This window comes from Erinaceus europaeus, chromosome X (assembly GCF_950295315.1).
Source record: "Erinaceus europaeus chromosome X, mEriEur2.1, whole genome shotgun sequence".
Lineage (NCBI taxonomy): Eukaryota > Metazoa > Chordata > Mammalia > Eulipotyphla > Erinaceidae > Erinaceus > Erinaceus europaeus.
The window spans coordinates 119,008,727-119,035,269 of NC_080185.1; the positions used below are offsets into that span (position 1 = coordinate 119,008,727).

General features: G+C 45.2%; 1 protein-coding gene across 9 annotated transcripts in view; it reads left to right on the top strand.

The window, feature by feature from the left end:
* Positions 1-17,049: 17,049 nt before the first annotated feature.
* The window catches only part of SCML2 (Scm polycomb group protein like 2), a 118,532-nt gene continuing 109,038 nt past the window's right edge, over positions 17,050-26,543 (top strand). For 3 of the 9 annotated variants that reach the window (XM_060182958.1, XM_060182962.1, XM_060182966.1), the window contains exon 1: positions 20,548-20,604. In XM_060182958.1, the coding sequence (XP_060038941.1) occupies positions 20,568-20,604 (37 nt within the window). In that variant the 5' untranslated portion in view covers positions 20,548-20,567. Of the gene's footprint in view, positions 17,715-20,525; positions 20,605-26,543 lie in introns of those variants that run through there. The other 6 variants (XM_060182959.1, XM_060182960.1, XM_060182963.1 and 3 more) reach the window with 6 other exon arrangements.

The following is a 26,543-nucleotide window of genomic DNA, read 5'->3' on the forward strand; positions in this document are numbered from 1 at the left end:
TGGGACTCCAGCAAAGCCCATTTTCCCTCCTGGCAGCTGGCCGCTCTCAGGTTCTGCCCACAGGGGGCGCTGGAGGACTTTCCTGCTTCCTGTTTGCTCCTCTCTTCCCTTTGCTGAGGCTGGCTCGCTTGGCTCCAGGTGCAGCTGGTGCCTGAGGGATTCTCGGTGAGGCGTGCGGTTTGCACAGTCCCGGAGGCTCCCCTGGGTTTCTTCCTCCCTGGACTGGGGACAATGTGTTCCTGCACCAGCCCCCACCCCCATCTTCTCATCTGTCTGAATCTCAGCCCCGAGGGGGTAGGGATCGCTTCTCCTTTGCCAAGTTCCTCCCTTCTTCCCTTTCCCCTCAGCACGGGAAGAGGCGGCCTCTCTCCTCAGCGGTTCTTGCTGGAACACCCCTGAGTGTCCTGTAGCGCACTTCCGGAGTTGGCCCCCTCGTTGATCGTTTTTCATATTTCACTTTCTCTCTTCAAATCACCAGTGTGATTCCTGTTTCCTGACTGGGCCCTGGCTCTGAAGGTGACCCTCCCTCCTCTTTCTCCTTTGTATATCGTCCCCAAAGCCATGGTTTTCAAACCTCTATCTCCGGCTCTGCCTCTGGAAGATTCCCGGGTAGCAGAGTCAACTGGCTCAGATTTCCTTCCAGCACCTCCTCCTTCTGCAGGGATGTGGAGAGCTGTAGTCAGAACTGGCGATTTGGCCTGCTCTCCGTTCCTGGCACGGGCCCCTGAAAACCCTTGGAATTTCCTATGTGTGGAAGGCTAGAACTGTGTCTCTTGTTTTATTATCAAGGTGACTTTTGGAGTCAACCTCAGGATGAGGGCTGGTTGCCAGAGGACCAAACCACCCTGTTAGGGGATTAGGAATATCAGTACCCTCCCCACCAACCACCTACCTTTTGGGAGAGAAGAGAGGCCTATGTGTTCATTGAACAAGACTCTGAAAGGATGCTTCTGGGAAAAACCCAGAACCAGACTGTGAGAGCTTCCAAGTTGGTGAAAGCATGGAGATTTGAGGAGAGTTCAGCTCAATTCCTGGTGCTGCATATGCCAGAGCTGTGCCCTGGTCAGTCTCAGTCTCTCTCTCTCTTTCAATAAATAAATCTAAAGAGTGAAAAACACCCAATTGACATCCAGCTGCTGCGGGAACCTTGTGTGCTGGTATGGGGAGAAGCCTCACGTTGAAATGGGTGGCCAGGACTCCCAGTTCTTTGCATGCCTTACTCTGGCTACTACACAGTGCCTTACCAGCCTAAGCCTCAGTTTTATTTTTAATTAATTAGTTCATTAATTTGCTGATGTGACTTCACTGTGGCTTGTGTCTTCATGATTCCACTGCTCTCAGAGGACTCCTTTCGCTCTCCCCCTCCCCTTTATTCCCCCAGATGGAGGGCAAGAGAAGGAGAGACACCAGAGCACTGTTCCGTGTGAAGCTTCCTCTGTATGATGATGTGGTGGCTGGGGTCTTGAACCCAGGTCCTCATGCATAGTTAAGATAGCTCATTCCACTGGGTGAGCTATTGCCCAACCCCTGCTTATTATTTTTCAAAATTAATTTTATTAATTTGATGAGAGAGAGAGAGAGATGGAGCCCAGAGTACCACTGTGGCAGATGCAGTACCAGTAGTCAAAGCAGATACCTCAGGTCTGCAAAGCCAACCCTGACCTGCCCTAGGCCTCGTGGACTACCAAAGGCAAAGCAGAGGGAGGCACTGCTCACGTTATCTTTTAATTCTGTCCACGCTAGAATGATCTTGTACCTGTCTCTCCTTCCCTTGTCCCACTGTCACTGCCCTGAGTCTGGTTCTCAGCACAGGGCTGCGGCAAACAGACTCTACAGACACCGCCAGATACACTGCTGTGTGCCCGGACAAGTGCAGGTCTAGCCATGGCAGTCGCCTCCTCAAACGCCTGCTGTGGCTCCCCATTTTCTGGTGAAGAACATTCAGACATTTTTTTAAAAATATTTTTATATTTATTTACTTATTTCCTTTTGTTGCCCTTGTTGTTTTATTGTTGTAGTTATTGTTGTTATTGATGTCATTGTTGTTGGATAGGACAGAGAGAAATGGAGAGAGGAGGGGAAGACAGAGAGGGGGAGAGAAAGAGAGACACCTGCAGACCTGCTTCACCACTTGTGAAGCGACTCCCCTGCATGTGGGGAGCTGGGGGCTCGAACCGGGATCCTTATGGTGGTCCTTGTGCTTTGTGCCACATGCTCTTAATCTACTGTGCTATCACCCGACTCCCACATCCAGACATTTTTGCTTAAATCACTCTTCTTTGTGCTCAAGCCAGATCAGAGGGATGGCTTGCTGTTGCCTTTGCATTCTCTAGTTCTTCCACCTCTGTGAACCCCCCCATCCCCACCCTGCCCCAAAGCCTAATTGAGCTTCCCTGTGAAGTCTTTCTCAAAGCAGCCTGCATTCTAGAAAGAACTCACTCTCTTCTCTGTTTGATTTGCTGTCTACATACTTGGCCTGCTCCTATGCCAACACCCATATGGGAATGGTCCATGAATCTCTGTGGGGTGGTTTTTGGGGGGTGAGGCAGGAGCTGTGGCCCCACCAACCTACAGAGACAATTCAGTGAGCTGAGAAACCAGGACCAGGGCAGAGTGGGGAGAGATGCCAGTCAGAGCAAGGGCAGCCAGGTGGAGGGGACAGAAATGGCACTGGCAAAGTCTGAGCCAAGGGGAGTCCTTGGTGGCATGGGGGGTTGGGGGGGTTCCCTGGAAACCAAGTTATAGACAGAGATCAGAGAGTAGTAATGTGGAGATTTACTAAATACACAAGTTTGGGGCCAGTTACAGGCATAGCAAGGTCAATACTTACCTTTCTGTGTTATTTATTAATTTATTTATTGCCAGTGCACTGCTCAGCTGTGCTTTATGGTAATGGATGGGGACTGAACCTGGGACTACAGATACTCAGGCATGGAAATATTCTGCATAATCATTATACTAACACCCCAGCCCTTAATAGCAATAGCTTTTAAAAATAATAGCACCAACAAAACAAAAGGTCAAGTAGGACATTTGCCACTCAGTTCCATTCCACTGGCAGACTGTGTGTGTGTGTTTGTGTGTAACTGGGGCTTTGCATATGTATGATTTCACCACTCCCAGACTGTTTTTTGCATTCAGATTAAAAAAAAAAAGGTGGGGGATAGATAATACGGCACCAAAGCCATGGCAGTGCAATGGCACCTCCTTCTTGGTGCTGGGGTTCAAGCCTAGGCTGTGAGCACAGCAAGGGTTTACCATGGGGAACTAGCTCTCCAACCTCCATCTCCCAAGCATTTTGTGCAGGGTTTTTCAGAAATACATCCTTGAATTTAAGTGAGTGTGCTCTTATTATTATTATTATTTTTTTTTGCCATCTTCAATGATAAAATCTTGGGGGCTGGAAAGACAGCATAATGATTATGTAAAAGACTTTCATGCCTGAGGCTTCTTTGGTCCCAGGTTCAATCCCCAGCACCATCATCAGCCAGAGATGAGCAGTGCTCTGATCTCTCTGTCTGTGTCTTTCTCTCTGAATTTCTCTCTCATTAAAATAAAATCAATTAAAACAAAGGAAAAAATATATAAAATCTTTGCTATGTAACTTTTAAAATGCAGCACTGAGGAATGAACTAGGCTCAGAGACCACTGCTGAGCAGCCTACCTAGGCTCAATTGTTTCAATCTTTATTTTACAGAGAGAGGTTAGATACAGAGAGGAGCGATATCACACTATTACTACACCATCCATGGAGCTGCCCTGGTGCTGTCTGTGGTACTCCCATGTGGAACCAGGGCTTGAACCCAGGGTCGCAGGCACTACAACTCATGTGCTCTTTAAGTCCACTCATGATCCCATGATCCTTTCTATAGTATATGTCTGTCTTTCTCTTTATGTGCGCATGTATGCGTATGTACATATGTATCTCATCACCTCTATTCTCCCTATCATCTATCTATCTACCTATCTATCTATTTTGCAAATAAAGAAGCACCAGTCACCTCACATGAAACACTTAGGTGTTTACAACAACGTCCACCCAGCTCTGTGGTCTTCAGCCAATCACCACTACGCTTCTCCCGAGCTGAGCTGTCTGAATCCTGTCTGAACCATTATTATTTCCTTGAACCCATCTTTACTCAGGTAGTAAAGTCCATGCTAGAGTTTAGGGTTTTTTTTTTTTTTAACTTTTAAAAGAAGTATCAAGTTGTATGGAGGATTTTCAAACCTCCTCTTTCATTTACTGTTTGTTTAGATTCCTCCCTGGTGGTGTATATTTCTGTATTTGATTCACTTTCCACTGGGTCTAAGAATCTGTTGTACAGGTATATACTACAATTGATCAGTCAACTATTGTGTTGATGAATATTTTGGTTGCTTTCATGTATTTGCTATTGTGAGTGATATAACTGATCATACATATATGTATTTATCTCCTAGGAAACATGTACAGGAGTTTTGCTGAGACTGATTGATTAATTGAAGGTATGTACTTTTTTATATATAAATATTTATTTATTCCCTTTTCGTTGCCCTTGTTGTTTTATTGTTGCAGTTGTTGCTATTGATGTTGTTGTTGGATAGGACCGAGAAAAAATGGTGAAGCAGGTATGCAAGTGTTTGTCTTTCTCTCCCCTCTCTGTCTTTCTCTACTCTCTTGATTTCTCTCTGTCCTATCCAACAATAAAGACAGCAACAACAACGATAAACAAGGGCAACAAAAGGGAAAAAAAAGGGCCTCTGGGAGCAGTGGATTTGTAGTGCAGGCATCCACCGAGCCCCAGTGATAATCCTGGAGGAAAAAAAAATTGATTCTATTGGATAGAGACAGAGAAATTGAGAGAGAAAGGGGAGGCTGAGAATGAGAGAGTAAGACAGACACCTGCAGCCCTGCTTCACTGCTCTTGAAACTTCTTCCCTGCAGGTAGGAATTGGGGGCTTGAACCCGGGTCCTTGCTCGTGCTCTACTGGGTGTGCCACCTTCTAGTTCCCTTACTTTTCAAACTTTACTGTGCATCCATCTTGTTAAAATGAAGACTCTGATTCAGGGGGTTTGGTTGGGGGATAAGAGTCCAACTTTTGAACAAGCTCCCCGATTCTGCTGAAGTTGCTTTCCATCCCCCACCCCCACCCCGCCGCCTCCCATTTTGAGCAGTAGGGTTCACAGCAGTCCTGTACAGTAGAACTCTCTTTGAGATAGAGATGCTCTGCACTGCCCCATATGACAGCCAGTTGCCACATGTAATTCTGCAACACTTGAAATGAGGCTAGTATGACTGAAGGACTAGGTTGTAGGTTTCATTGCATTTTAGGGGCCCAGGAGGCAGCTTAGAGGGTACAGTATATTCTTTATTATGTGTCAGGCCCTGGGTTTGACCCCTGGCACCACATGGGCTCATCAAGGAGAGCACCAACAAACTGCCATGATTTGATCTCTCTCTAAAACCAAAACAAAACAGAATACGAAAGTGGAGCCAGGGGGATGGGCGGTGGTGCACCTGGTTAAGCACATGCTATCATGCTCAAGGACCTGAGTTCAGGCCCCCAGTCCCCACCTACAGAGAGGAAGCTTCATGAGTGGTGAAACAAGTCTGCAGGTGTCTTTCTTTCTCTCCCTCTTTCTCTACCTCTCCTCTCTAAATTCCTCTGTGACCTATCAAGTAAAAATAAATAAAAATAGTTAAAAATAAGTTGGACCAAGGGTTGTCTCAATACAAGTGGTATTGTCCACGCATGAGACCCTGGACTCACTTCCCAGTGTCACATCTACTTTTTTTATATTTGTTTATTTATTTCCTTTTGTTGCCCTTGTTGTTTTACTGTTGTAGTTACTATTGTTGTTATTGATGTTGTTGTTGGATAGGACAGAAAGAAATGGAGAGAGGAGGGGGAGACAGAGAAAGAGAGATACCTGCAGACCTGCTTCACCACCTGTGAAGCAACTCCCCTGCAGGTGAGGAGCCGGGGGCTTGAGCCAGGATCCTTATGCCGGTCCTTGCGCTTTGCGCCACGTGTGCTTAACCCACTGTGCTACCGCCCAACTCCCTTGTCACATCCACTTTTAAAGTCTCATTTCAATCAGTGGATGTTTAAATCTGAGTAGCTCCATGTGGCCACCATATTGGAAACCAGATTTAGGACAGCCTTCGGGGTGACCAGCTGAAAGAGCTCTTGAATCATTTCAGGTTAGTAAGTTTATCGGTTTTCTTTGTTTTGTTTTGTGATCTTTTGCTGAGAAATCAACATCTTCGTACAGTGAAAACTGGTGGTGGACTTTATTCTTGGAAAACTCAGGAGATTCATGATTTTAGTAGTCAGGTATGCCACCACCTGACCCTGAAGAGTCGTGTTTTTATCGTTTGCTTTTTAGGAACGTTTGCAATTTATCTCCATTTCTGTGACTTGGATTCTAATGTTTGCTTTTCATTGAAGAGGTTTACTGAAGCCATCCACATTTACAGAAGGGAATAAGGAGCACTTATTTATTGAAATATCTGTTGCTGACAAGTTCCTCCTAAAAGAATCGTGAACATCCAATTCAGAGATAGGACTAGTTGGGATTTTTTTGGCAGCTCTATTTACGGGGGGATTTAAAATACTTACGGCTGTTCACACCAAAAATAAAACAAATGTTTGCAGTTATTTCCTTAGGGAGACAGCCAGAGAGCTGACTTGCCCTGCATTGCCAGAAGATTCTATGAAAATTTAGAACTTGTTCATTATTTGTGGAAACTGCTAGTGAATAGGCTGTCAACAAGGACCTGATTGTGATGCTAAACCTTGAACATGACATGTCATGCTTTTCAGACTTGATCTTGCTACATTTCCCCCCTTTCCTGGTTGGTGTGGTATAATAATTTTTTCAGAGGTTTCACACTGCGGGTTCATACAAAACACTTCTCAAAACCACAGCTCTGGGAGTCGGGCAGTAGCGCAGCGGGTTAAGCGCAGGTGGTGCAAAGCGCAAAGACCAGAGTAAGGATCCTGGTTTGAGCCCTCGGCTCCCCACCTGCAGGGGAGTCGCTTTACAAGCAGTGAAGCAGGTCTACAGGTGTCTTTCTCTCCCCTCTCTGTCTTCCCTTCCTCTCTCCATTTCTCTTTGTCCTATCCAACAACGACGACATCAGTAACAACAACAATAACTACAATTATAGGGAGTCGGGCGGTACACAGCGGGTTAAGCGCACGTGGCACGAGGCATAAGGACTGGCGTAAGGATCCTGGTTCGAGCCCCAGGCTCCCCACCTGCAAGGGAATCGCTTCACAGGCGATGAAGCAGGTCTGCAGGTGTCTGTCTTTCTCTCCTCCTCTGTCTTCCCCTCCTCTCTCCATTTCTCTCGGTCCTATCCAACAACAAAGACAACAATAATAACTACAACAACAATAAAAAAACAAGGGCAACAAAAGGGAATAAATAAATAAAATATTTAAAAAAAGAAACCCTTTTAAAAAATAAATAACTACAATTATAAAAAACAACAACAACAAGGGCAACAAAAGGGAAAATAAATAAACAAATAAATATAAAAATTAAAAACAGAACAAACTAACAAACAAACAAAAAAACCACAGCTCTCCGTCTGTTCCTGGGTACCTGGGCCAAGGTCCTGGGCGCTGACAGGGAGTGAGCCATTGAGGACACTGCTTCTCAGCCTGCTGGGCCTGGTCCTCAGGCCACCATCACCTTATTCTCCTTAGATGTCTAGTTCTGGGAAGACACTACTTGCTTGAAACATGTGAAGGAGAGTTTATTGGAAATTTCCAAAAGTCAGAAGCAAAACTTTTAAAGCCAAGGAGGAAACTGGCCCCTATGCCCAATTTCATCTCAGCATGTCGAATTTCAATGGGTCTATGTTTAAAAACATACATTTTGCATACAGACTTACAAATGTTTTATTAGTGATTTAATAATGATTAATAAGATAACAAGGGTATAATTCCACACAAATCCACCACCAGAGTTCCATATCCCATGCCCTCCATTGGAAGCTTCCCTATTCTTTATCCCTTTCTGGGAATATGGACCAAAATTCTTTATGGGGTGCAGAAGGAGGAAGATCTGGCTTCTGTAATTGCTTCTTTGCTAGACATGGACGTTGGCAGGTGGATTCACACCCCCAGCCTGTTTCTATCTTTCCCTAGGTAGGTAGGGCTCTGGAGAGGTGAGACTTCGGGATACATTGGTGAGGTCGTCTGCCCAGGGGAGTCAGGATGGAATCTTAGTAGCATCTGCAACTTGGTGGCTGAAAGATGGTAAGATATAAAGCAGGACAAATTAATAAACAGGAACCCAAAGGCAGGAATACAACAGATGAAATTAGGGGTCTCTGGGTGGGAAGAAGCTAGGGAGTTTATGTTAGGTACATTCCAAGGGGCCCATGACTTTGGTAATTTTTGCCTGAGCCTGATAGCTAACATGCAGGTGAACTAAAACTATTGTCTGGGAAGATATCAGAGTTGAGAATAGGTCTAGAAAGCCTGACCAGGACAGAGAGAGTAGCTCCCAAACATGAAGGGCCTTTTTTTTTTTTTTGAAGATTTTATTTATTTATGAGAAAATTAAGAGGGGAGAGAAAAAACCAGACATCACTCTGGCACATGTGCTGCCAGGGATCGAACTTGGGACCACATGCTTGAGAGTCCCAAGGTTTATCATTGAGCCACCTTCTGGACCATGGGACTTTTTTTTTTTTTTTTTAAATGGAGACAGAGAGGAATTGAGAGGGGAGGAGATAGATAGATAGATAGATAGATAGATAGATAGATAGATAGATAGATAGTTATACCTACAGCACTGCTTCACTACTTGTGAAGTTTTCCCCCTGCAGGTGGGGACTAGGAGCTTGAATCTGGATCCTTACACATGGTAATGTGTGCGCTCAGTTGAGTGCACCACCTCCCAGCCCCTGTCAGGGCTGTTTTTCTTCACCAGCAGAAACATACAAGAGTCCATTTGCTCAGCACATGAATGTCTGTGTATGCTTTTCCGGTCAGTGGACCACACGTGCCATCAAAATTGTTCTTTCCTTGGGCCACAGACTTTGCAGCCAGTGCGGTGTTACAGGCTCAGGAAATCTTGAATGAGGAGTGAATGAGTGAGGTGAGTCATGGAAATGTCTCGCAGTGTTGGGTGCTGGCTTTAGACACATACTCTGAGCCAGTCCAGAGACCTTAGGGCTGGCTGGTGGGAGTGCTATATGTTCACTTTGACTGGATGGACTCTTTCAGTCACTCACAATCCCAGAAGGGAGCAGAGCTCAATTTAACCTACTTGCCCCACACCTCCCATGCTTTGCCCAATGTTCTTATGATGGTCAGAAGCCACAGCCTCTCTGGACATAGAGACATAGCTAGAAAACTTGTTCAGTGTTTGAACTGTCACTCTAGTTTTCCAAATTGAAGCCCAACTAGTGGCCAGTCCTGCCTCACTCACAGCCCTCTCCAAGCTCACCCCTCCCCTATTATTTTGAAGCAAGTTCTAGACACCATACAACTGGTTTTTAAGCTGTGAGCTCTAAAAGATAACTCTTGTAGCACAGCTGTATTTATGTTCTATTGCTGTTAGAATAAATTGTCTCAGGGCAGGGGAGACAGCAGAATGATTCTGCAAAAGGCTTTCATGTCTATGGCTCTGTGGTTCCAGGCTCAGTCCTGAGCACCATCATATAAGCCAGAGCTGAGCAGTGTTCTGATTTAAAAACAAAGAAACAAATTACTGAAAATTTAGCAGGAGTTAATCTTATAGTTCAGGAGTTAGAAATCCCAAACAGAGGGAGTCAGGCAGTAGCGCAGCAGGTTAAACGCAGGTGGCACAAAGCACAAGGACCGGTGTAAGGATCCTGGTTCAAGCTCCCGGCTCCCCACCTGCAGGGGAGTCGCTTCACAGGTGGTGAAGCAGGTCTGCAGGTGTCTGTCTTTCTCTCCCCCTCTGTCTTCCCCTCCACTCTCCATTTCTCTCTGTCCTATCTAACATTGAGGACATCAATAACAACAAGAATAATAACTACAACAATAAAACAAGGGCGACAAAGGAATAAATAAATAAATATTTTTTAAAAATCTTAAAAAAAAAAAACTCAAGTAGATATGCAGGGTTGTTTCCCTTTCAGCGACAGTTTAGTGGAGAGTGCTTTTTCCACGTCCTAGACACCACCAGCGTCTTTGGCTTGTGGCCACTTCCACCAGCCTCCAGGTCGGTAGGCAGTATACCAGCTTCAAAAGTCTTTCTCTTTCACTCTGATCTTTGCTTCCGTTGTCACATCTCTGGTCTGACTGGCTCCTCTGGTCCTTTCTCCAACACAAGGACTCTTCGGTTACATTGGCTACAGCTTTGCGCCACGTGTGCTTAACCCACTGTGCTACCACCTGAATTCCCTTTATTTCCTTCTTTTTTTTCTTCTTCTGAGAGACAGAGAGAAGTAGAGAGAGAGAGAGATTTTTTTTTTTTAACCAGAGCACTAATCAGCTCTGGCTTATGGTGGTGCAGGAGATAGAACCTGGGACTTTGGAGCCTCGGAGATCAGAGTCTCTTTGCATAACCATTATGCTATCTACCCCTTACCCTCGCCCAAGAAAGACATTTGTAACACTGCTCCATTGCTTGTGAAGTTTCCCACCTGTAGGTGGGGACCAGAGGCTTGAACCTGGGTCCTTAAGCATACTAGTATGTGAGCTTTATTGGTATGCCATCACACAGCCCCAAGTATTTTTTTTCTCTTTTAAAATTTTTAAAAAATATTTATTTACTTATTCCGTTTTGTTGCCCTTGTTTTATTGATGTTATTATTTATTGTTGTAGTTATTATTGTCGTTGTTATTAATGTCGTCGTTGTTGGATAGGACAGAGAGAAATGGAGAGAAGAGGGGAAGACAGAGACGGGGAGAGAAAGATAGACACCTGCAGACCTGCTTCCCCGTCTGTGAAGCGACTCCCCTGCAGGTGAGGAGCCAGGGGCTCGAACCCGGATCTTTGTGCCGGTTCTTGCGCTTTGTGCCGCCTGCGCTTAACCTGCTGAGCTTTTTTTTTTTTTTTTTTTTGTCTTAAAAGCATGATATTCTCACCTATATGGACATCATTAGAAAGCAGCGTCAAGTTTTGTTAAGGGAGGGAAAGTAGAGTCTAAGTAAACAGAAGACTTACTGAATGTTTCCGTCCATAATGTATGATAAAAGCAGGGGACTGAAGAGAAAAGGGTGGGATAGTGGAAAAAGATCTCATGTCCAGAAGTTCTTTCTTTCTTTCTTTTTTTTAATTTAAGAAAGGATAAATTAACAAAACCATAGGGTAGGAGGGGTACAACTCCACACAATTCCCACCACCCAATCTCCATATCCCACCCCCTCCCCTGATAGCTTTCCCATTCTCTATCCCTCTGGGAGCATGGACCCAGGGTCATTGTGGGTTGCAGAAGGTGGAAGGTCTGGCTTCTGTAATTGCTTCCCTGCTGAACATGGGCGTTGACTGGTTGGTCCATACTCCCAGTCTGCCTCTCTCTTTCCCTAGTAGGGTGGGTCTCTGGGGAAGCGGAGCTCCAGGACACACTGGTGGGTTCTTCAGTCCAGGGAAGCCTGGCTGGCATCCTGATGACACCTGGAACCTGGTGACTGAAAAGAGAGTTAACATACAAAGCCAAACAAATTGTTGAGCAATCATGGACCCAAAGCTTGGAATAGTGGAGAGGAAGTGTTAGGGGGGTACTCACTGCAAACTCTAGTGTACTTCTGCTTTCAGGTATATTTTTTGCAGTAGTTTATGGATACGTGTGAACATATGCTCTATCTCTCACAGAAACTGGTGTATATCTAGGTTTTGGGACTTTGTTAGAAAGTGATCCACCTGAGATGGAATTAGAGTATACTATGAAAGGAAAGGTCTCACCCGAGTAATGAAGCTGAAGGGTTGTCATTCCACACGTGAAGTCTCTGGACACAGTCTGAAGTGAAGCATGTTGAGGTGGCAATCGTTGCGTTGGTTAGGTTGTGATTGGCAGATGCAATATTATTTGATATGGATTGGGAGAGGCATACGGGAAAGTGGGCTCTATCCAAGGGTTCCAGGACTGGGGGAAGTAGGGGCTCTATAGTGGAGATGTGAGGTTCCTGCTGTCTTAGGGTTCAAAAAGACAATCGATAGTTAATGTTATCATCACATTAATTGGTAATTGGGTTAACTTTGAAAAGTCCTTTTGTTAGGGTTTGCTGTACAGTACCCAGTATCTTGTATATAGCTGTGCTATTGGTTGCTTCTGATCTACTTGGTCTAGGCTTTTGAGAGAGTCTGTATATCAATTACACAGCCTATATATTGAAAAGATTGTTTGTGTTTTGAAAAACTTCGAGACATACAATTAATTTTCCCCCTCTCGTACTAATTAACTAGTGATTTATATGACTACATTTTACTAGGAGTGTACATAAACACCATTCCCACCACCAAAAGACTGTGATCCATCCCTCCCACCCACTCCTACCCCCCACTGGCCCAGGAAGCTGTATGTCTACCCCTCACCATAGGGTTTTTACTTTGGTGCCCTACTTACAATTTGGTCAGGTCCTGCTTTTAGTTTCCCTTTCAGATCTTCTTCCTCAACTTCTGTTGATGAGTGGGATCATCCCATACTCATCTTTATCTTTCTGACTTAGCTGACTTAACATAATTCCTTCTAGCTCTGTCCAAGATGGGTCAGTGAAGGTGGGTTCATTGTTCTTGATAGCTGCATAGTACAGAAGTTAATTCTGTCACTTATTTGCTATGCCATGTCTAGTCTCCTCATCTGTAAAATGGGAGTGAGTGGACCTAGCACTTGAGACTCTTATCCGAGAGCACTGCGAATATGGAAAGGACACATCTGAAGAGGCTCTCAGCACATAGTAGGTGTTCACTAGATGGAGGCTGGTGTTACCATTCCCAGGACCTTATATCTGACAGAACAAAGACTTGCACTTGTATCAATCCTTTGGTGAACGTGGCCATGGAGAAGATGCCCTAATATTAATCCTATGAACTAGTTTTAGAGTAAGGGCGTCGTAAGTAAGTAAACTTGCCTGTTTGAAGCCTAGATGGGAAGTAGATGAGGCTTCTGTGATGCATGTGGCCAATCAGTGGCAGCCTTATGACTTAAGCTAGTGGCCACATACATAGAAGAGGGAGACACAGAGTGGAGAGATGGATTTCATATGTTCCCGTCCCATCAGGACTAAGAAGACCCTCCCCACTCATGTTATAGTCCAAACTGATCTTGCTTAAACTTCTGGTGACTTTCTTAAAAGTGTTAAAGATACTTCTCTGGCTTTAAAATAGAATCTGTGCAACGCCATCTAATACCATTGAACCTTTCCTTATCTGTGATATAGATCACACAAGGAATAGGGCCTAACTGCACCTCAATGTGCATATCTGTGGCCTCCTTCTATTTCCCACCTAACCCTTTTTTGAACTTTATATCAATACTCACTCATTTTATGGCAGTTTTTATTTTCTTTTACTTTTTTTTATTTATAAAAGGGAAACATTGACAAAACCATAGGATAAGAGGGGTACAACTCTATACAATTCCCACCACCAGAACTCCTTATCTCATCCCCTCTCCTGATAGCTTTCCTATTCTTTAACCCTCTGGGAGTATGGACCCAGGGTCATTGTGGGATGCAGAAGGTGGAAGGTCTGGCTTCTGTAATTATTTCCCCGCTGAACATGGGTGTTGACAGGTCGATCCATACTCCCAGCCTGTCTCTCTCTTTCCCTAGTGGGGTGGGGCTCTGGGGAATCGAAGTTCCAGGACACATTGGTGGGGTTTTCTGTCCAGGGAAGTCTGGTTGGCATCATGCTAGCATCTGGAACCTGGTGGCTGAAAAGAGAGTTAACATATAAAGACAAACAAATTGTTGACCAATCATGAACCTAAAGGCTGGAATAGTGTAGATGAAGAGTTGGGGGGTCCTCCATTTTGTAGATAGCTAGTAAGCATATTTTAGTTATATTCCAAAGGTCCTGTGGCTATACTAGTTTTTTTTTTTCCTGATCCTGAAATCTAAAATGCAGGTGGATCCAAGTTATTGTCTGGGGAGATGATATCATGGCTGGAAAAAGGACCAGAAAGTTGGATCAGGAAAGAGAGTAGCTCCCAAATATGGGAAAGGTGTATACATATTGTTGACTGTAAACCCCATTGATTTGATGTGATCTGGGGCCCATATTCAGCATAGGAGCCTATTTGACCTCTGCATCCCTGTAGATCTGAGCTCACACTCTGTAGTCATCAGTAGGAACATTCCAAGCTGCCCCAATATGGACTCATCTTCCTCAGGTGTAGCATAGAGTATGTTGTCCAGCTTCCCTTCGGAGGATGGAACATTCTCTACCGTTGTAGATCTAAGCTGAGGGCAAGGTCCTATGAGGTTTATTTTACTTTTTAAAGATTTTCTATGCCTTATTTTATTTTCCTTGTATTTAACAGGACAGAGAAATTGATAAGGGCAGAGGAGATCTATATAGAGAAAGAGGTACTTGCAGCACTGCTTCACCACTTGTGAAGCTTCCCTTATGCAGGTGGGGACATGGGGCTTGAATCTGGGTCCTTGTGCATGGTAACATGAGTTCTGGCTATGTGCCACTGCTTGGATCTCATTTACTCATTTAGTCTATTTTTGCACAGAGCCATGCCTTGTGTAGTCTGACTCCCCTGCTCCCAGGGGACCTTTCTTTTACTTGCAGGTGGAGAGAGACAGAGAAAGGAGAGACAAAGGGCTGGGGGTGGTGGTGCACCTGGTTAAGTGCACATGTCACCATCCGCAAAGACCTGAGTTTCAGTCACACACACACACCTCCCTGCTACGTGCAGGGGGGATGCTTCATAAGCTGCGAAGCAGATTTGCAGGTGTGTAACTTTCTGTCTCTTTCTCCCCTTCCCATCTCAATTTCTCTCTCTGTCCTATGAAATGAGAGAGAGAGAGAGAGAGAGAGAGAGAGAGAGGAGAGGGGGGGAAAATGGCTGCCAGCAATGATGATGATGATTCTTAGTGCTGAATGCCAGCACTGAGCCCCAGCTTTTTTGGAGCTTTTTTGGGGTCCACATGGTGATCTTATGTGCTGCTGGTACCTCAAACCCAGGTCCTCTCCCTGGACAAAGTGTGCAGTCTACCAGGTAAGCTTTCCTCCATGCTCTCATTTATTAAATTCAAAGGACTCAAAAAGAGGCAAAGCAATCTGATTTTATGTTGTTCACGACTATTGGGACACAACAGAAACACTTTAATTAGGGGGCCGGGTGGTGGCACACCTGGTTGAGCGCACATGTTACAGTGTGCAAGGACCCAGGTTTGAGCCCCTGGTCCCCACCTGCGGGGTTGGGGGTGGGAGTTTGCCAGTGGTAAAGTGGTGTTACAGGTGTCTCCCTCTCTATCTCTCTCTCTCCTCTCTATTTCTGACTGTCTTTATCCAATAAATAAAGATAATACAAAAATTCAAAATGAAACACTATAATTCTACCCTTGTTTAGTATTGCAAAAGTTGCAATATGAAAAAAAATTCTTATTCTCTTTTGTTGCCCGGGTTATTTTATTGCTGTAGTTATTGATGTCGTCGTTGTTGGACAGGACAGAGAGAAATGGAGAGAGGAGGGGGAGAGAAAGAGAGACACCTGCAGGCCTGCTTCACCGCCTGTGAAGCGACTTCCCTGCAGGTGGGGAGCCGGGGGCTCGAACCGGTATCCTTATTCCGGTCCTTGCGCTTTGCACCACGTGAGCTTAATCGGCTGCGCTACCGCCCGACTCCTGCAATATGAAAATTTTATCCTGCATTCTAGAACACAGATACATTCTGTGGCTTTGACTTTAATATATATTTTTTTAAGTTGGAGGCTCTGATTTCTCAACCACGACTTTGAAAATGCATCCTGTCCTATATATTTAGGCAATCACAGATGCAAACCTACTCCCAGCTTTTGGAAAGAGCGGGGCGGGGAGGGGGGCGGGGAAGGAAGCCTGCCAACAGTTTACTTCTGGCGAACGCAGCACAGTGTATTATTTTTCAAACAAAAGTTTAAAATCTGCTTCTACTCAGCCTCAAAACGAGGGATGGGATGTTGTTCTCTGGTTTTCTGTTTCGGACATCTGATGCCAAGAGATTGGCGGGCCGTTTTCGGGAGGGTTTTTCCGCTCGCCCCCTCCCTACCCCTGTGTCCGCCACCTGCGCAACCGCTCATCCCGGGGGCCAAGGGGATTGGGCAGACTGACGCCGAAACGTACTCTCCTGCACCTCCCTGAGCACCAGTGACCAAATTCTTTCCCCCTCGGCTTCCTTTAGTTCCCGTTAGCTCCCGCCTGGCTTGGGAGGAAGAACTGAACGCAGAGTGGAGCGCTGGACGGGTGTGCAGGGGCCAAAGCGGTGGGATTTAAAAACAGTTCCAGGGAATCCGCTGCGAATCCGCGAAGCGCTGGCTTTGCTCCAGCTGCTCCAGCCAGCTGCTCTTTTCTGTGCTCATCCAACTTGCTCAAGTTCCTGGGGCAGCGCCCGCCTTTTCGGTGCTCAGCCAGGGTGGGTGCTGATTTGGGCTGGGACTTGACGGGGACCTGACGTCCCAGTCCCGTGTGTGTGTGTGTGTGTGTGTGTGTGTGTGTGTGTTCCCGTGTGTGTGTGTTTCCGTGTGTGTACACTTCTGGGACTTGACTCGGACCTGAGGTCCCAGTCCCGTGTGTGTGTTCCCGTGTGTGTGTGTTCTCGTGTGTGTTCCCATGTGTGTGTTCCCGTGTGTGTGTGTTTCCGTGTGTGTACACTTCTGGGACTTGACTCGGACCTGAGGTCCCAGTCCCGTGTGTGTGTGTGTGTGTGTGTGTGTGTGTGTGTGTGTGTGTGTATTCCCGTGTGTGTGTATTCCCGTGTGTGTGTGTTTCCGTGTGTGTACACTTCTGGGACTTGACGCGGACCTGAGGTCCCAGTCCCGTGTGTGTGTGTGTGTGTGTGTGTGTGTGTGTGTGTGTGTGTGTACTTTCTTGGGGCGGGAGGAGACAGGGTGGCCGTGGGGGGGGGGCAAAGGGCGCGCATCCCGCGTCGGCGAGTCCCGGGTCTCCCGCCAGGCCCCCAGCGCCGGTCCCGCACGCGGCGGCCGAGCAGGACGCGCTGGCGGCGACCTCGGGGCACGCGGGCCGGCGGGCGGCCGGGGGCGGGGCGGCGGCGGTTGAGGGGCATGCGCGGCGAGGCGCGCGGCTTCTCAAACATGGCGGCGGCGGTGTGAAGTCCGTTGCCGGTTAGCAGGGCTGGGGGGGGCGGACTTCTGCTACTGGCGCTGACGAGAGCGGAGGTGCGTGGCGACTCAGGGGCCCCGAGAGGAGCCGCGCGGCCGAGCCGTGGCGCCTGGGCCCTGGCTTTAGTCTGCCTCTGACCGGGCGTTTGCTGCCCTCGGAGGCATGTCCCGCGCGAGCAACGCCCCCTCAACCGTCACTCCGGGGTGCAGCCGCGCCAGGGTTGTGCGTGCTGCGGGGCCCAGTGTCGACCTCTCCGCGGCGGCCCGGGCTCCCCTGTGCCCCTGCGGGCATTCCCCGCAACGCCCCTCCGCCGCCCTTGCGCCGCCCCTCCCCCCGCTCCTGGGGCCCCTTAACCGTCCCGCCCGCGGTATTCGGCAGTTAGATCGCTGAGCGCCAGCACCCTACGGTTGTCCTCGGGCTCGAAGCGCGGACAGCGGCCTCTTGCCCAGCCTCCTGCCCAGCCTCCTGCCCAGGTGGGCTTGCTTTGGGCTCGCGGCGCGGGGCGGCGTGGGGCGGGGTGGGTTGCGATGGCGGGACCAGGGTGACTTTGCGGCTTCGGGACGGTGACTCGCCCGGAAGCTTTTTGGACATTTGGGGGTGGGGTGTGCACTTGGGGAGCTTGCAAGGGAGAGCGCAGCCTCCAGGAAGGATGCTCCCGAGGCGGTGCGGGTCCTTAGATCACGGTGCCAGGTGCCTGTTGAGCCCGAGCCCCTCGGCTGCAGGCGGCAGAGGGGTGCGTGGTGGGATTGGGATTGGAGGACGCTGCCAGCCCGGGGGCGCCTTTGGGGCGGGGTGGACATGGGGCGGGGAGCGGAGAGCGCGGCTCCCCCTCTGCGGTGGAGCGGCCAGCTGTGCCCTCGCCGCGCAACTGGATCCAGGGACCGTAAGTCGCTCTTTTGGCTTATTTCACCTGCCTGGTGGTTGTGCTGCATCGCAGTGTGGACGGACTGGAGAGCGGGCTGGCGAGAGTCATGGATTTTGCGCCTTGAACTTATAAGTAGCTTCCAGGGCTGAACGGTTTGTGCCGCCCAGGTATTTAGTTACAAGTTCCGCTTTAAGGCTATTAGATTTTTTTTTTTTTAACCGTGGAAACATTTGCCAGTTATTACATACTTTTGAAATTAGCTTCAACTTTGAGTACTTAGACGAGCATTTGTAACTTGACCTGTGGGGTGGCTTGAACCCCCCCTCCTTTGCCCCCATGAGGGGGGGATGAGGCAGGGTAACTCCATGCCTCCTCGGAATTTATGGAATTATTGGAGATGGTTTGCCTTCCCCCAAAACAACTGCTAATGCTACTGCGTTTTCGGTGCCCCCAGAGTTACTCATATTTCTGTTTGGGGGTAAGCGTGTTACAGGATGTAAAGCATTTGAGGACTACAGCTTCTTTGACAGGCAAGTGTGTTGTAACAACGTTTCTGGACATCTGTTCCCTCCACCCCCACCCCATAGCAGTGCTTGTGAATGTTCTTCAATATCGAGACTTTTGTCTTTCTTGCCATTCTGTTTCTTAATTATCCGTTAAATAACGTGTTTCTAAGGATGGATGTCCTTCCAGCATGTTTGTGGTTTGTACATTTGATGAGAGGAATGTGAAAATGAGGTTTTGGAAATGAGTCCAATTGGGATTTCAAAAAAGAAGTGATTTTGGTGTGCACTTATCTGCTGACTACTGTTTGTTCGTGGTAGCTTTAGCCAGACTTCAAAATAGTCTGATGTGAATTTCCCCCCATCAAATCTCATTTAAAAATGGCTGCTTTGAAATGTTTAAAAATACATTTCCGTGTGAAATAATGTGGTGTGTACATCACCCTAAGTTTCTTATGGATGCATATATGTGTTCCCCCCCCACCAAAATGGTTTGTTTTTGAATTGATAGTTTGGAAGAAAGATTAAAGTCACTGCAAGGGTGCTCTAACGCTAATGATGTCATGATACAAAAAACATTGGATGATACAAAAAAAAATTACAAAAAAGCATTGGCCTGTTGAGGCCAGTTTCTCTCCTGAGGCAATGGGCCAGTCTTTTAAATAAATGTTGGTCAGCTGTATGTACTGTGTATGGTGTGGGGTTTGGTTCACTGGTACACATTCAGAATCTGCTTGTGTGCTAGTTTCTTTATGCTTAAGACTTTCCAGCAGTAGTTTATTCCTGAAAACTTCAATTTTATAGCTAGGAAAAGCAAAGTGACTGTGGAAAAATGGGTACAGGCTTTTGATTTCAAGGATGAATTCAGGGAGTCAGTAATTTCATCACTTTTTTTCTAAACAGGATTCTGGCTCTTTTTTTTTCATTTTCTTGATCATTTAATGTTATATTTGCAGCATAAATAAGGCACAATATATGTCAGTGGGAGGGAGGGAGGGAGGGAAGGATTCTGGCTCTAACTGCAAACTGTTGCTGATTTGTGTAGCATCGTTGGCTGTCTAATCATAATGGTATTATCTATACACTTCTATGAGCAACTATTTTCTGGGCTAGACACCGAATCGACCCAAGGTGGAAAATGGATTACTGATGCAGATTGAAATCAGCATGTGCTTGGGTAGTTTTAATGCTAAATAACACTTCTTTGGCCAAGTGCTTTATCTTCTAACTAGATATTAACTGGTAATTTAGAACCCTTTCTTTTTACAAAATGTTTCAGAAATCTTTCTGAGGTCAAAAATAGCCAGGCTTAGAATGACCAGCTATAGGCCAGATGTGTCTCTCATTTTCTTCTGGGTTTGTTCCTTTTTAGCTGCTTGCCTGTTCCTCCCAGATGCTTCCTATCACCCTTCTTCCTGCACAGTCCCTTTGCTGTTGGTGTCTGTTTCCGCATCAGTGAAATGGCCAGGCTAATCCTGCACTGCCTCCCTGAGAAATAATTGATGATGGTAAAGTGTCTTGAAGAGGCTGAGTAAATACCAAGTCTTTTGAATGATAATGATGTTGTCCCTTGTTCCACTTAAGGATGACCCAAATCCCAATTTTGCTTTGTGTTCCTGGAGAGAGTAGGTATGCTCATTTGAATGTGTTTCTGGCTCTCTCTTTGCGGTCATAGAAGTAACTGTTTTTAACAGATTAAGTAACTGGACCACTGGTGGATGCTAGGGACCCTCTGCTATTTAAAATATTAATCACTTCTAGCCCCCCACTTTTTGGGGGGTCAGGTTATTCTGTGTGCTGTTACTCATGCCACCCCCCCCCCACTCTCACTCTAGTTATGAATGGAAATCTGAGGTCATCTTCTCTACTAGTTCTCCTCAGTGGGATTTTGTCTCATTACAGTTATTCTTGGTTTTAGGATATGCAAGTGATCTCTGCCACACATCAGTGTTAGAGCCATGGACTGTGATGGAGATACTGCCTCAGCATTGCCAGGTGATACTGTATTGTTTGCAGCAAGCAAACAAATCAAGCCTTAAGAATGTTAGAAATGTTAATGTCTGATAATTACTGCACAGTAATCTTAGAGTTTGAAGTGAATGTTGGTTTCAGGAACCAAGAACCACGTCAATTTTTTAAATGGCAAATGGTGATTTTTGAAAGAAAGCAAAAACTTACTCTGTTCTGGCTTGGCTTCAGGGCTTAATATGTATAATTCTTTTGGTTTTGGGGAAAATAGGAAAAAGAACCACTGCTTTTATCTCAGATTAAAATAGGGTGGGCTAATTTAGTATGAGTCTTCTAGGCGTAACTATCTTGGGCTTTGGATACTGTAAGCATGGGAATACCTGGATACTATCTAGTACTTAAAAAGGGGAGGAAGTGTCAGCAACCATCTCGGATTTTAAAATGTACTTATGGTCTTTGGTTTTCATGAGTATGGCATTTGTATTTGTGTTTATGTTGTCTAGTAAAAGTAAATATTGGTTATTTTAGAAATAATGTCAGTATCCTTAAACTGTTCTTTCCCTTTCTCCTTTAAGGCATGTGCTTGAAAAGCTTTAATATAAGAAATGAAGCTATTTTATAGTGTGGAAAGTCAGGATTTGAGACTCCTATGGTAGTTTACAAGATTTCACACTCATCTGACCTAGGCTAGACGAATCCCTTACTTCACCAAGGAGTTAAAAAAAAAAAAAAAGGAGAGAGAATGGACTTTGTATGAGTAAAGAGCTGGGGAACATTTGAAGAGAGAGCATTTGACTACCCATTGCTTGTGACCTGCGTTTATGACCGTGGCTCTGCCCCTTCCTAAGTTTATAGGAGCAAATTGTTGTAAGGGCGGAAAGAGAATGCCCACCTTTTGTGATGGTGTGCTATTGTAAACTTCCTAAGGGACAGATATATTGCTTTTCTAGGACGTACCTTGAGGTGGCTGGTTTTGTTTTTTTTTTCTTTTTCAGTGAAACATTGGCAGAACTCTTTGCTTCTTGTCTATAGAGTACATACTTGATTTTTTAAATCTATCTTTGATAAGCATTAATGGGTGCCGAATTCCAGACTTGAGTTTTGCTTCATTCACTTGGTATGTTCCCTTTTGCCTTAACCTAATTTTTTTTTTTTAAACACACTCACAGATAAAATTCTCCCTTTTTATTAAGGAAATGTTTCACAAAGATCTTTCTTTTTCCCCTTTGGTTGCGTTCCCACCATTCATCATTTTGCACTGGTTTAAGGTTTTGATTATATATTCAGTTTTAAATTAAGCAGTGAATGAAATTTGTGACTTCAGTTCTCTTGCCTTTCTGAATGTACTTGTAAACATGTGTCCTTTGCTGTGAATTGTTTCGTCTTTTTGTTTTTTCCTTCTTTTGAAAGACTTAAACTATTTGGGATATTCTCAGTATACGTTATAGTTATTTAAAAATTAATTATCAGTGTTACTTTAAACTTGTATTGTTAGAGCCTCAGTAATGTGTCCAAATGAAAGACATCATCTTTGCTTATGAAAAGAATTAGGGTATAATATTCAGTTGCGATAAGCACCTTTATATATTCCTTGGTTTTAGACTAGAAACTTTGATTTAAGATTTTTCTTTTTTTGAGGTGAGATTTGAGAGCTTGTAGAACTATTTCAGTGGGGAACTTACTGACACCTGCCTCGTGTTTGAAGTATTGTCAGAGATGTTTAGTTTTCTGGTCAAGTCAGGTTGTGGTTTATTGCATGCTTTTCTGTAGTCTGTTGTCTAGCAGGGATGTTGTTGTCATCATTTCCATTATTTCTTTTAGGGCTGGTGTTAGCAACCATAAATCTAGACTGCTGCGATAATAGGAACAGGCCGTAACCTGACCCGGTGCTTTTGTCAGAACTAGCACCGAGAGCTGCCGGTAGTCAATTGACATGCCCTGCTATTAACTCCAGCCCTCCACACATGTCAATGGGCAGCAGGTCTTCGGGCAGTTTGCCTGAGGCCGTGCTCGAAAACCTCAGGGACTTACGGCTGTAAACTGGAATTTTGGCAACTCTCGACTTGTCTTTCATTTATCTGTTTTCTAACATAACCCTTCTTAACTAAATGCATGACTTTCACAGACTTTATTTTAAATTTCCAAGTGATTGTTTTCTTTTACAGATCACAAGTTCTTAGATAACTTTAATGAACAATTCTTGAAAATATTTGTCTCCTTGGGTTTTGACCCAGATAACGATTACTTTTTAATTCATCAGAGTAGACGTTACTAAAGGCAATTAAGATTGCTCCTCTAGAACCTTAATTTCCTCTAGAAGGCTTGATTTGATAAAGCCTCCTGTCAAAAAAAAAGTCACTCTTACTATTGATTATTCACGATTCATAGGTAGAGTTTTATTTTTAGGGATAATAATATAACAGTCCTTAATGTTTCTTGTGATCACTCTTAAAATATTTTTTATTTATAAAATATTTTTTATTTATTATTGGATAGAGATAGAGAGAAACTGAGAGGGAGGAGGAGGTAAAGAGGGAGAAAGAGAGACACCTGCAGCCCTGCTTCCTCACTTGGGAAGCTTTCTCCCTGCAGGTGGGGACCAGGGGCTTGAACCTGGGTCCTTGTGCACTGTAATGTGTGCGCTTAACCAGGTGTGCCACTGCCTGGCCACTCTTGTGATCACTCTTAATTAGAAAATGGGAGATTTGATTATTTTAGTTGCTTGAATTTTATATAATATGAATCATATTAGTGAAATCTTAAAATGTTGTGTTATTTAACAAAACATGTATAGCTATACAGTGGATACACACGTGCACGCGCACGCATGCACACACACACACACACACTTTTGCGGATTTGTCATCAGTTTACAAAATTACAGAATCTCAGGGGTCTGGCTATTCACTTTTTAAGCATACACACTTTTTTCTGTCCTGTATTAGGATAATCACCATTACCAGAGACAAAGTTTTAGGTTAAAAGAACCTTTTGTCAGAGGAGATTATATAGCTATAATATATTTAAATTAAAGAAACATCTGCTTTTGTACTTGGGCATAAATGCATAGACTTCCTTGAGACCAATGTAACATTACTTTCAAGCCAAATTGACAAACGCCAAGGTATTCTATGCACTTCAATCTTCCCTGCATGGTGAGTGACTGAGTAATGAAGAGAAACTCTTTTGTTCATTATTCAAGTTGGAAACAGTGTCTTTATAACAAGATAGACCGCAAAAAAAATTCTACTCATGCTATTTCATTAATAATCTGGTGAATTTTCTGTGTGTAGAACTCCATCACTTGCTCCAACTTTTTCTGAAAAAATATCTACATATTTGTGAACCTCTCTTAGCCTCAAAACTTGTTAATGCTACTCACATACTCAGGGGGTAATAGTGAAATATTTTTGCAGCTAGATGATTTTGTGTGTAAGGACTATGTCTTTTTTTTTCTCCTTTTTTGTTACCCCCTTTTTATCGTTATTGTTGTTATTGATGTTGTTGTTGGATGGGACAGAGAGAAATGGACAGAGGAGGGAAAAGAGAGAGGGGGACAGAAAGATAGATACCTGCAGACCTGATTCACCACTTGGGAAGTGACCGCTCTGCAGGTGGGGAGCTGGGGGCTCGAACCGTATCCTTATGCCGGTCCTTGTGCTTTGTGCCACATGCGCTTAACTTGCTGCGCTACCGCCTGACTCCCCAGATACCTGTTTTTTTTAGGCATTCTAGAAAGAGATCAAGTTCAGGGTGAAAAATAAAGGTCTAGGGGGCCAGGCAGTAGTGCACATGGCTTGAAGCACAAGGTCCAGAGTAAGTATCCTGGTTCGAGCCCCCGCCTCCCCACCTGCAGGGGGGCTGCTTCACAAGTGGTGAAGCAGGGCTGCAGGTGTCTATCTTTCTCTCTCCCTCTCTGTCTTCCCCTCCTCTCTCCATTTCTCTCCATTTCCTATCCAACAACAACAACAATAACAACACTGATAAACAACAAGGGCAACAAAAGGGAAAAAATGGCATCTAGGAGCAGTGGATTTGTAGTGCAGGCACTTCTTCTTCTAGCGTTTGCCAGTGTAGGCACTGAGCCCCAGTGATAACCCTAAAGGCAAAGAAAAAGAGAAAAAAAAGAGAAAAGAAAAAATAAAGATCTAGCAGATATTGAGAAGTAGGGAGATGTGTCAGTGGAGACTCTCAGTTTTCACTGAACTTTCTCCTTACTCCGTTGGCCTAGGGTTGTGTTTAAATTAAACAGCAGATTAGGCATTGCAGAAAGGAATAGAGAAGAAGGAGGAGGAGAACACCACACACACACACACACAACACACACACACACACAACACACACACACACACACACACACACACACACACACACACACACACACAGAATTTGACCAGAAATTAAAACATAGCAAACAAAAAAAACAGTGTTCTGTTACTATACTTTTCAGTGTCAGTAGCCTGCAATGCAACCAGTTTATTCATTTGCAAACATTTTGGCAGCTCTCCTATGTGGTAGACACTGCAAGCTACATAGAGGAGCCAGAAATGATACACCCCCAACTTATCTTCTAGCAGGGGTGATAAGGCATGTACATAAACACAAAACATTTGTGGACCTAGGTTCAAATCTAGATGGATCATCTTATGTGGATCTTTTTAAAATTATTATTATTCTTTTTTTTTCTTTTGCCTCCAGGGTCATTGCTGGGGCTCCGTGCCTGTACCAGGAATCCACTGCTCCTGGAGGCCATTCCCCCCCCCTTTTATTGCCCTTGTTGTTTATCAGTGTTGTTGTTACTATTATTGCCGCCACTGCTGTTGGATAGGACAGAGAGAAACCCAGAGAGGAGGGAAAGACAGAGAGGGGGAGAGAAAGATAGACACCTGCAGACCTGCTTCACCGCCCGTGAAGCGACTCCCCTGCAGGTGGGGAGCCAGAGGCTTGAACAGGCATCGTTACGCTGGTCCTTGCGCTTTGCGCCATGTGTGCTTAACCTGCTACGCTACTGCCCGGCCCCCTTTTAATTATTTTTTGAATTATTATTTTATTTATTTATTGGATAGAGACAGCCAGAAACTGAGAGGGAAGGGAATGATAGAGAGGGAGAGAGAGAGACAGAGAGACACCTGCAGCACTGCTTCACCACTTGCAAAGCTTTTCCCCTGCAGGTGGGGACCGGGGGCTTGTACCTGGATCCTTGAGTACTGTAACGTGTGCTCACCACCCTGCCCCTCCTATGTGGATCTTTGAGTGTCATATGGACATTAGTAGTGGTATCAACCCTAGAGGCTCACACTAGACTGGAAGTAGCTATAAAGACCCTGACAGTGCACCAGGTACTTAGCAAGAACGTAGTGACAGTCTTGGAATTTATTACCACTACTGCCATCAACACCTTAAGTTAGACCCCGGGGATCATAATCTTTATTTTCTCCTGCCTTCATGAGTGCATTCTGTCCAAGGTGCCTGGTGTGTCTCAGTTTCCCTTTCAAAACTGGTTTGTGCATTGGAGCCCAGGGGTCTTTTGTTGTCTGGCAGACCTCTCCTCCACACCCCACCCCCACCCCCCAAAAAAAAGCATTGCTCAACTCTGGATTTATGGCAGTGTTCAGGATTGAATCTGGGGACTCAGGGCCTCAGGCATGGACAGTTGTTGGCATAAATGTTATGCTGTCTCACCAGCCCAGAATCATTTTGTTTTTACTCTCAACTTTCTGATCTTGAATCTGTAGAACCTGATGACTGATAAGATATTGGACAAAAAGGGAAGCAAAAGGAAAGTGGCTTCTAGTTCAGAAAGAGTGGGAGTTCATCATACCTATTAAGATAGGAATCCGAGTTAGAGGAGCTCATTTGGAAGGACAAAGCGATTGCTGTTTAAATATGTGGTGTTTGAGGTAGCTGTGAGACTGATGTTCAGTAGTCTGGACTAGAAATTTTTAGAGAGATTGGGACTAGATGCT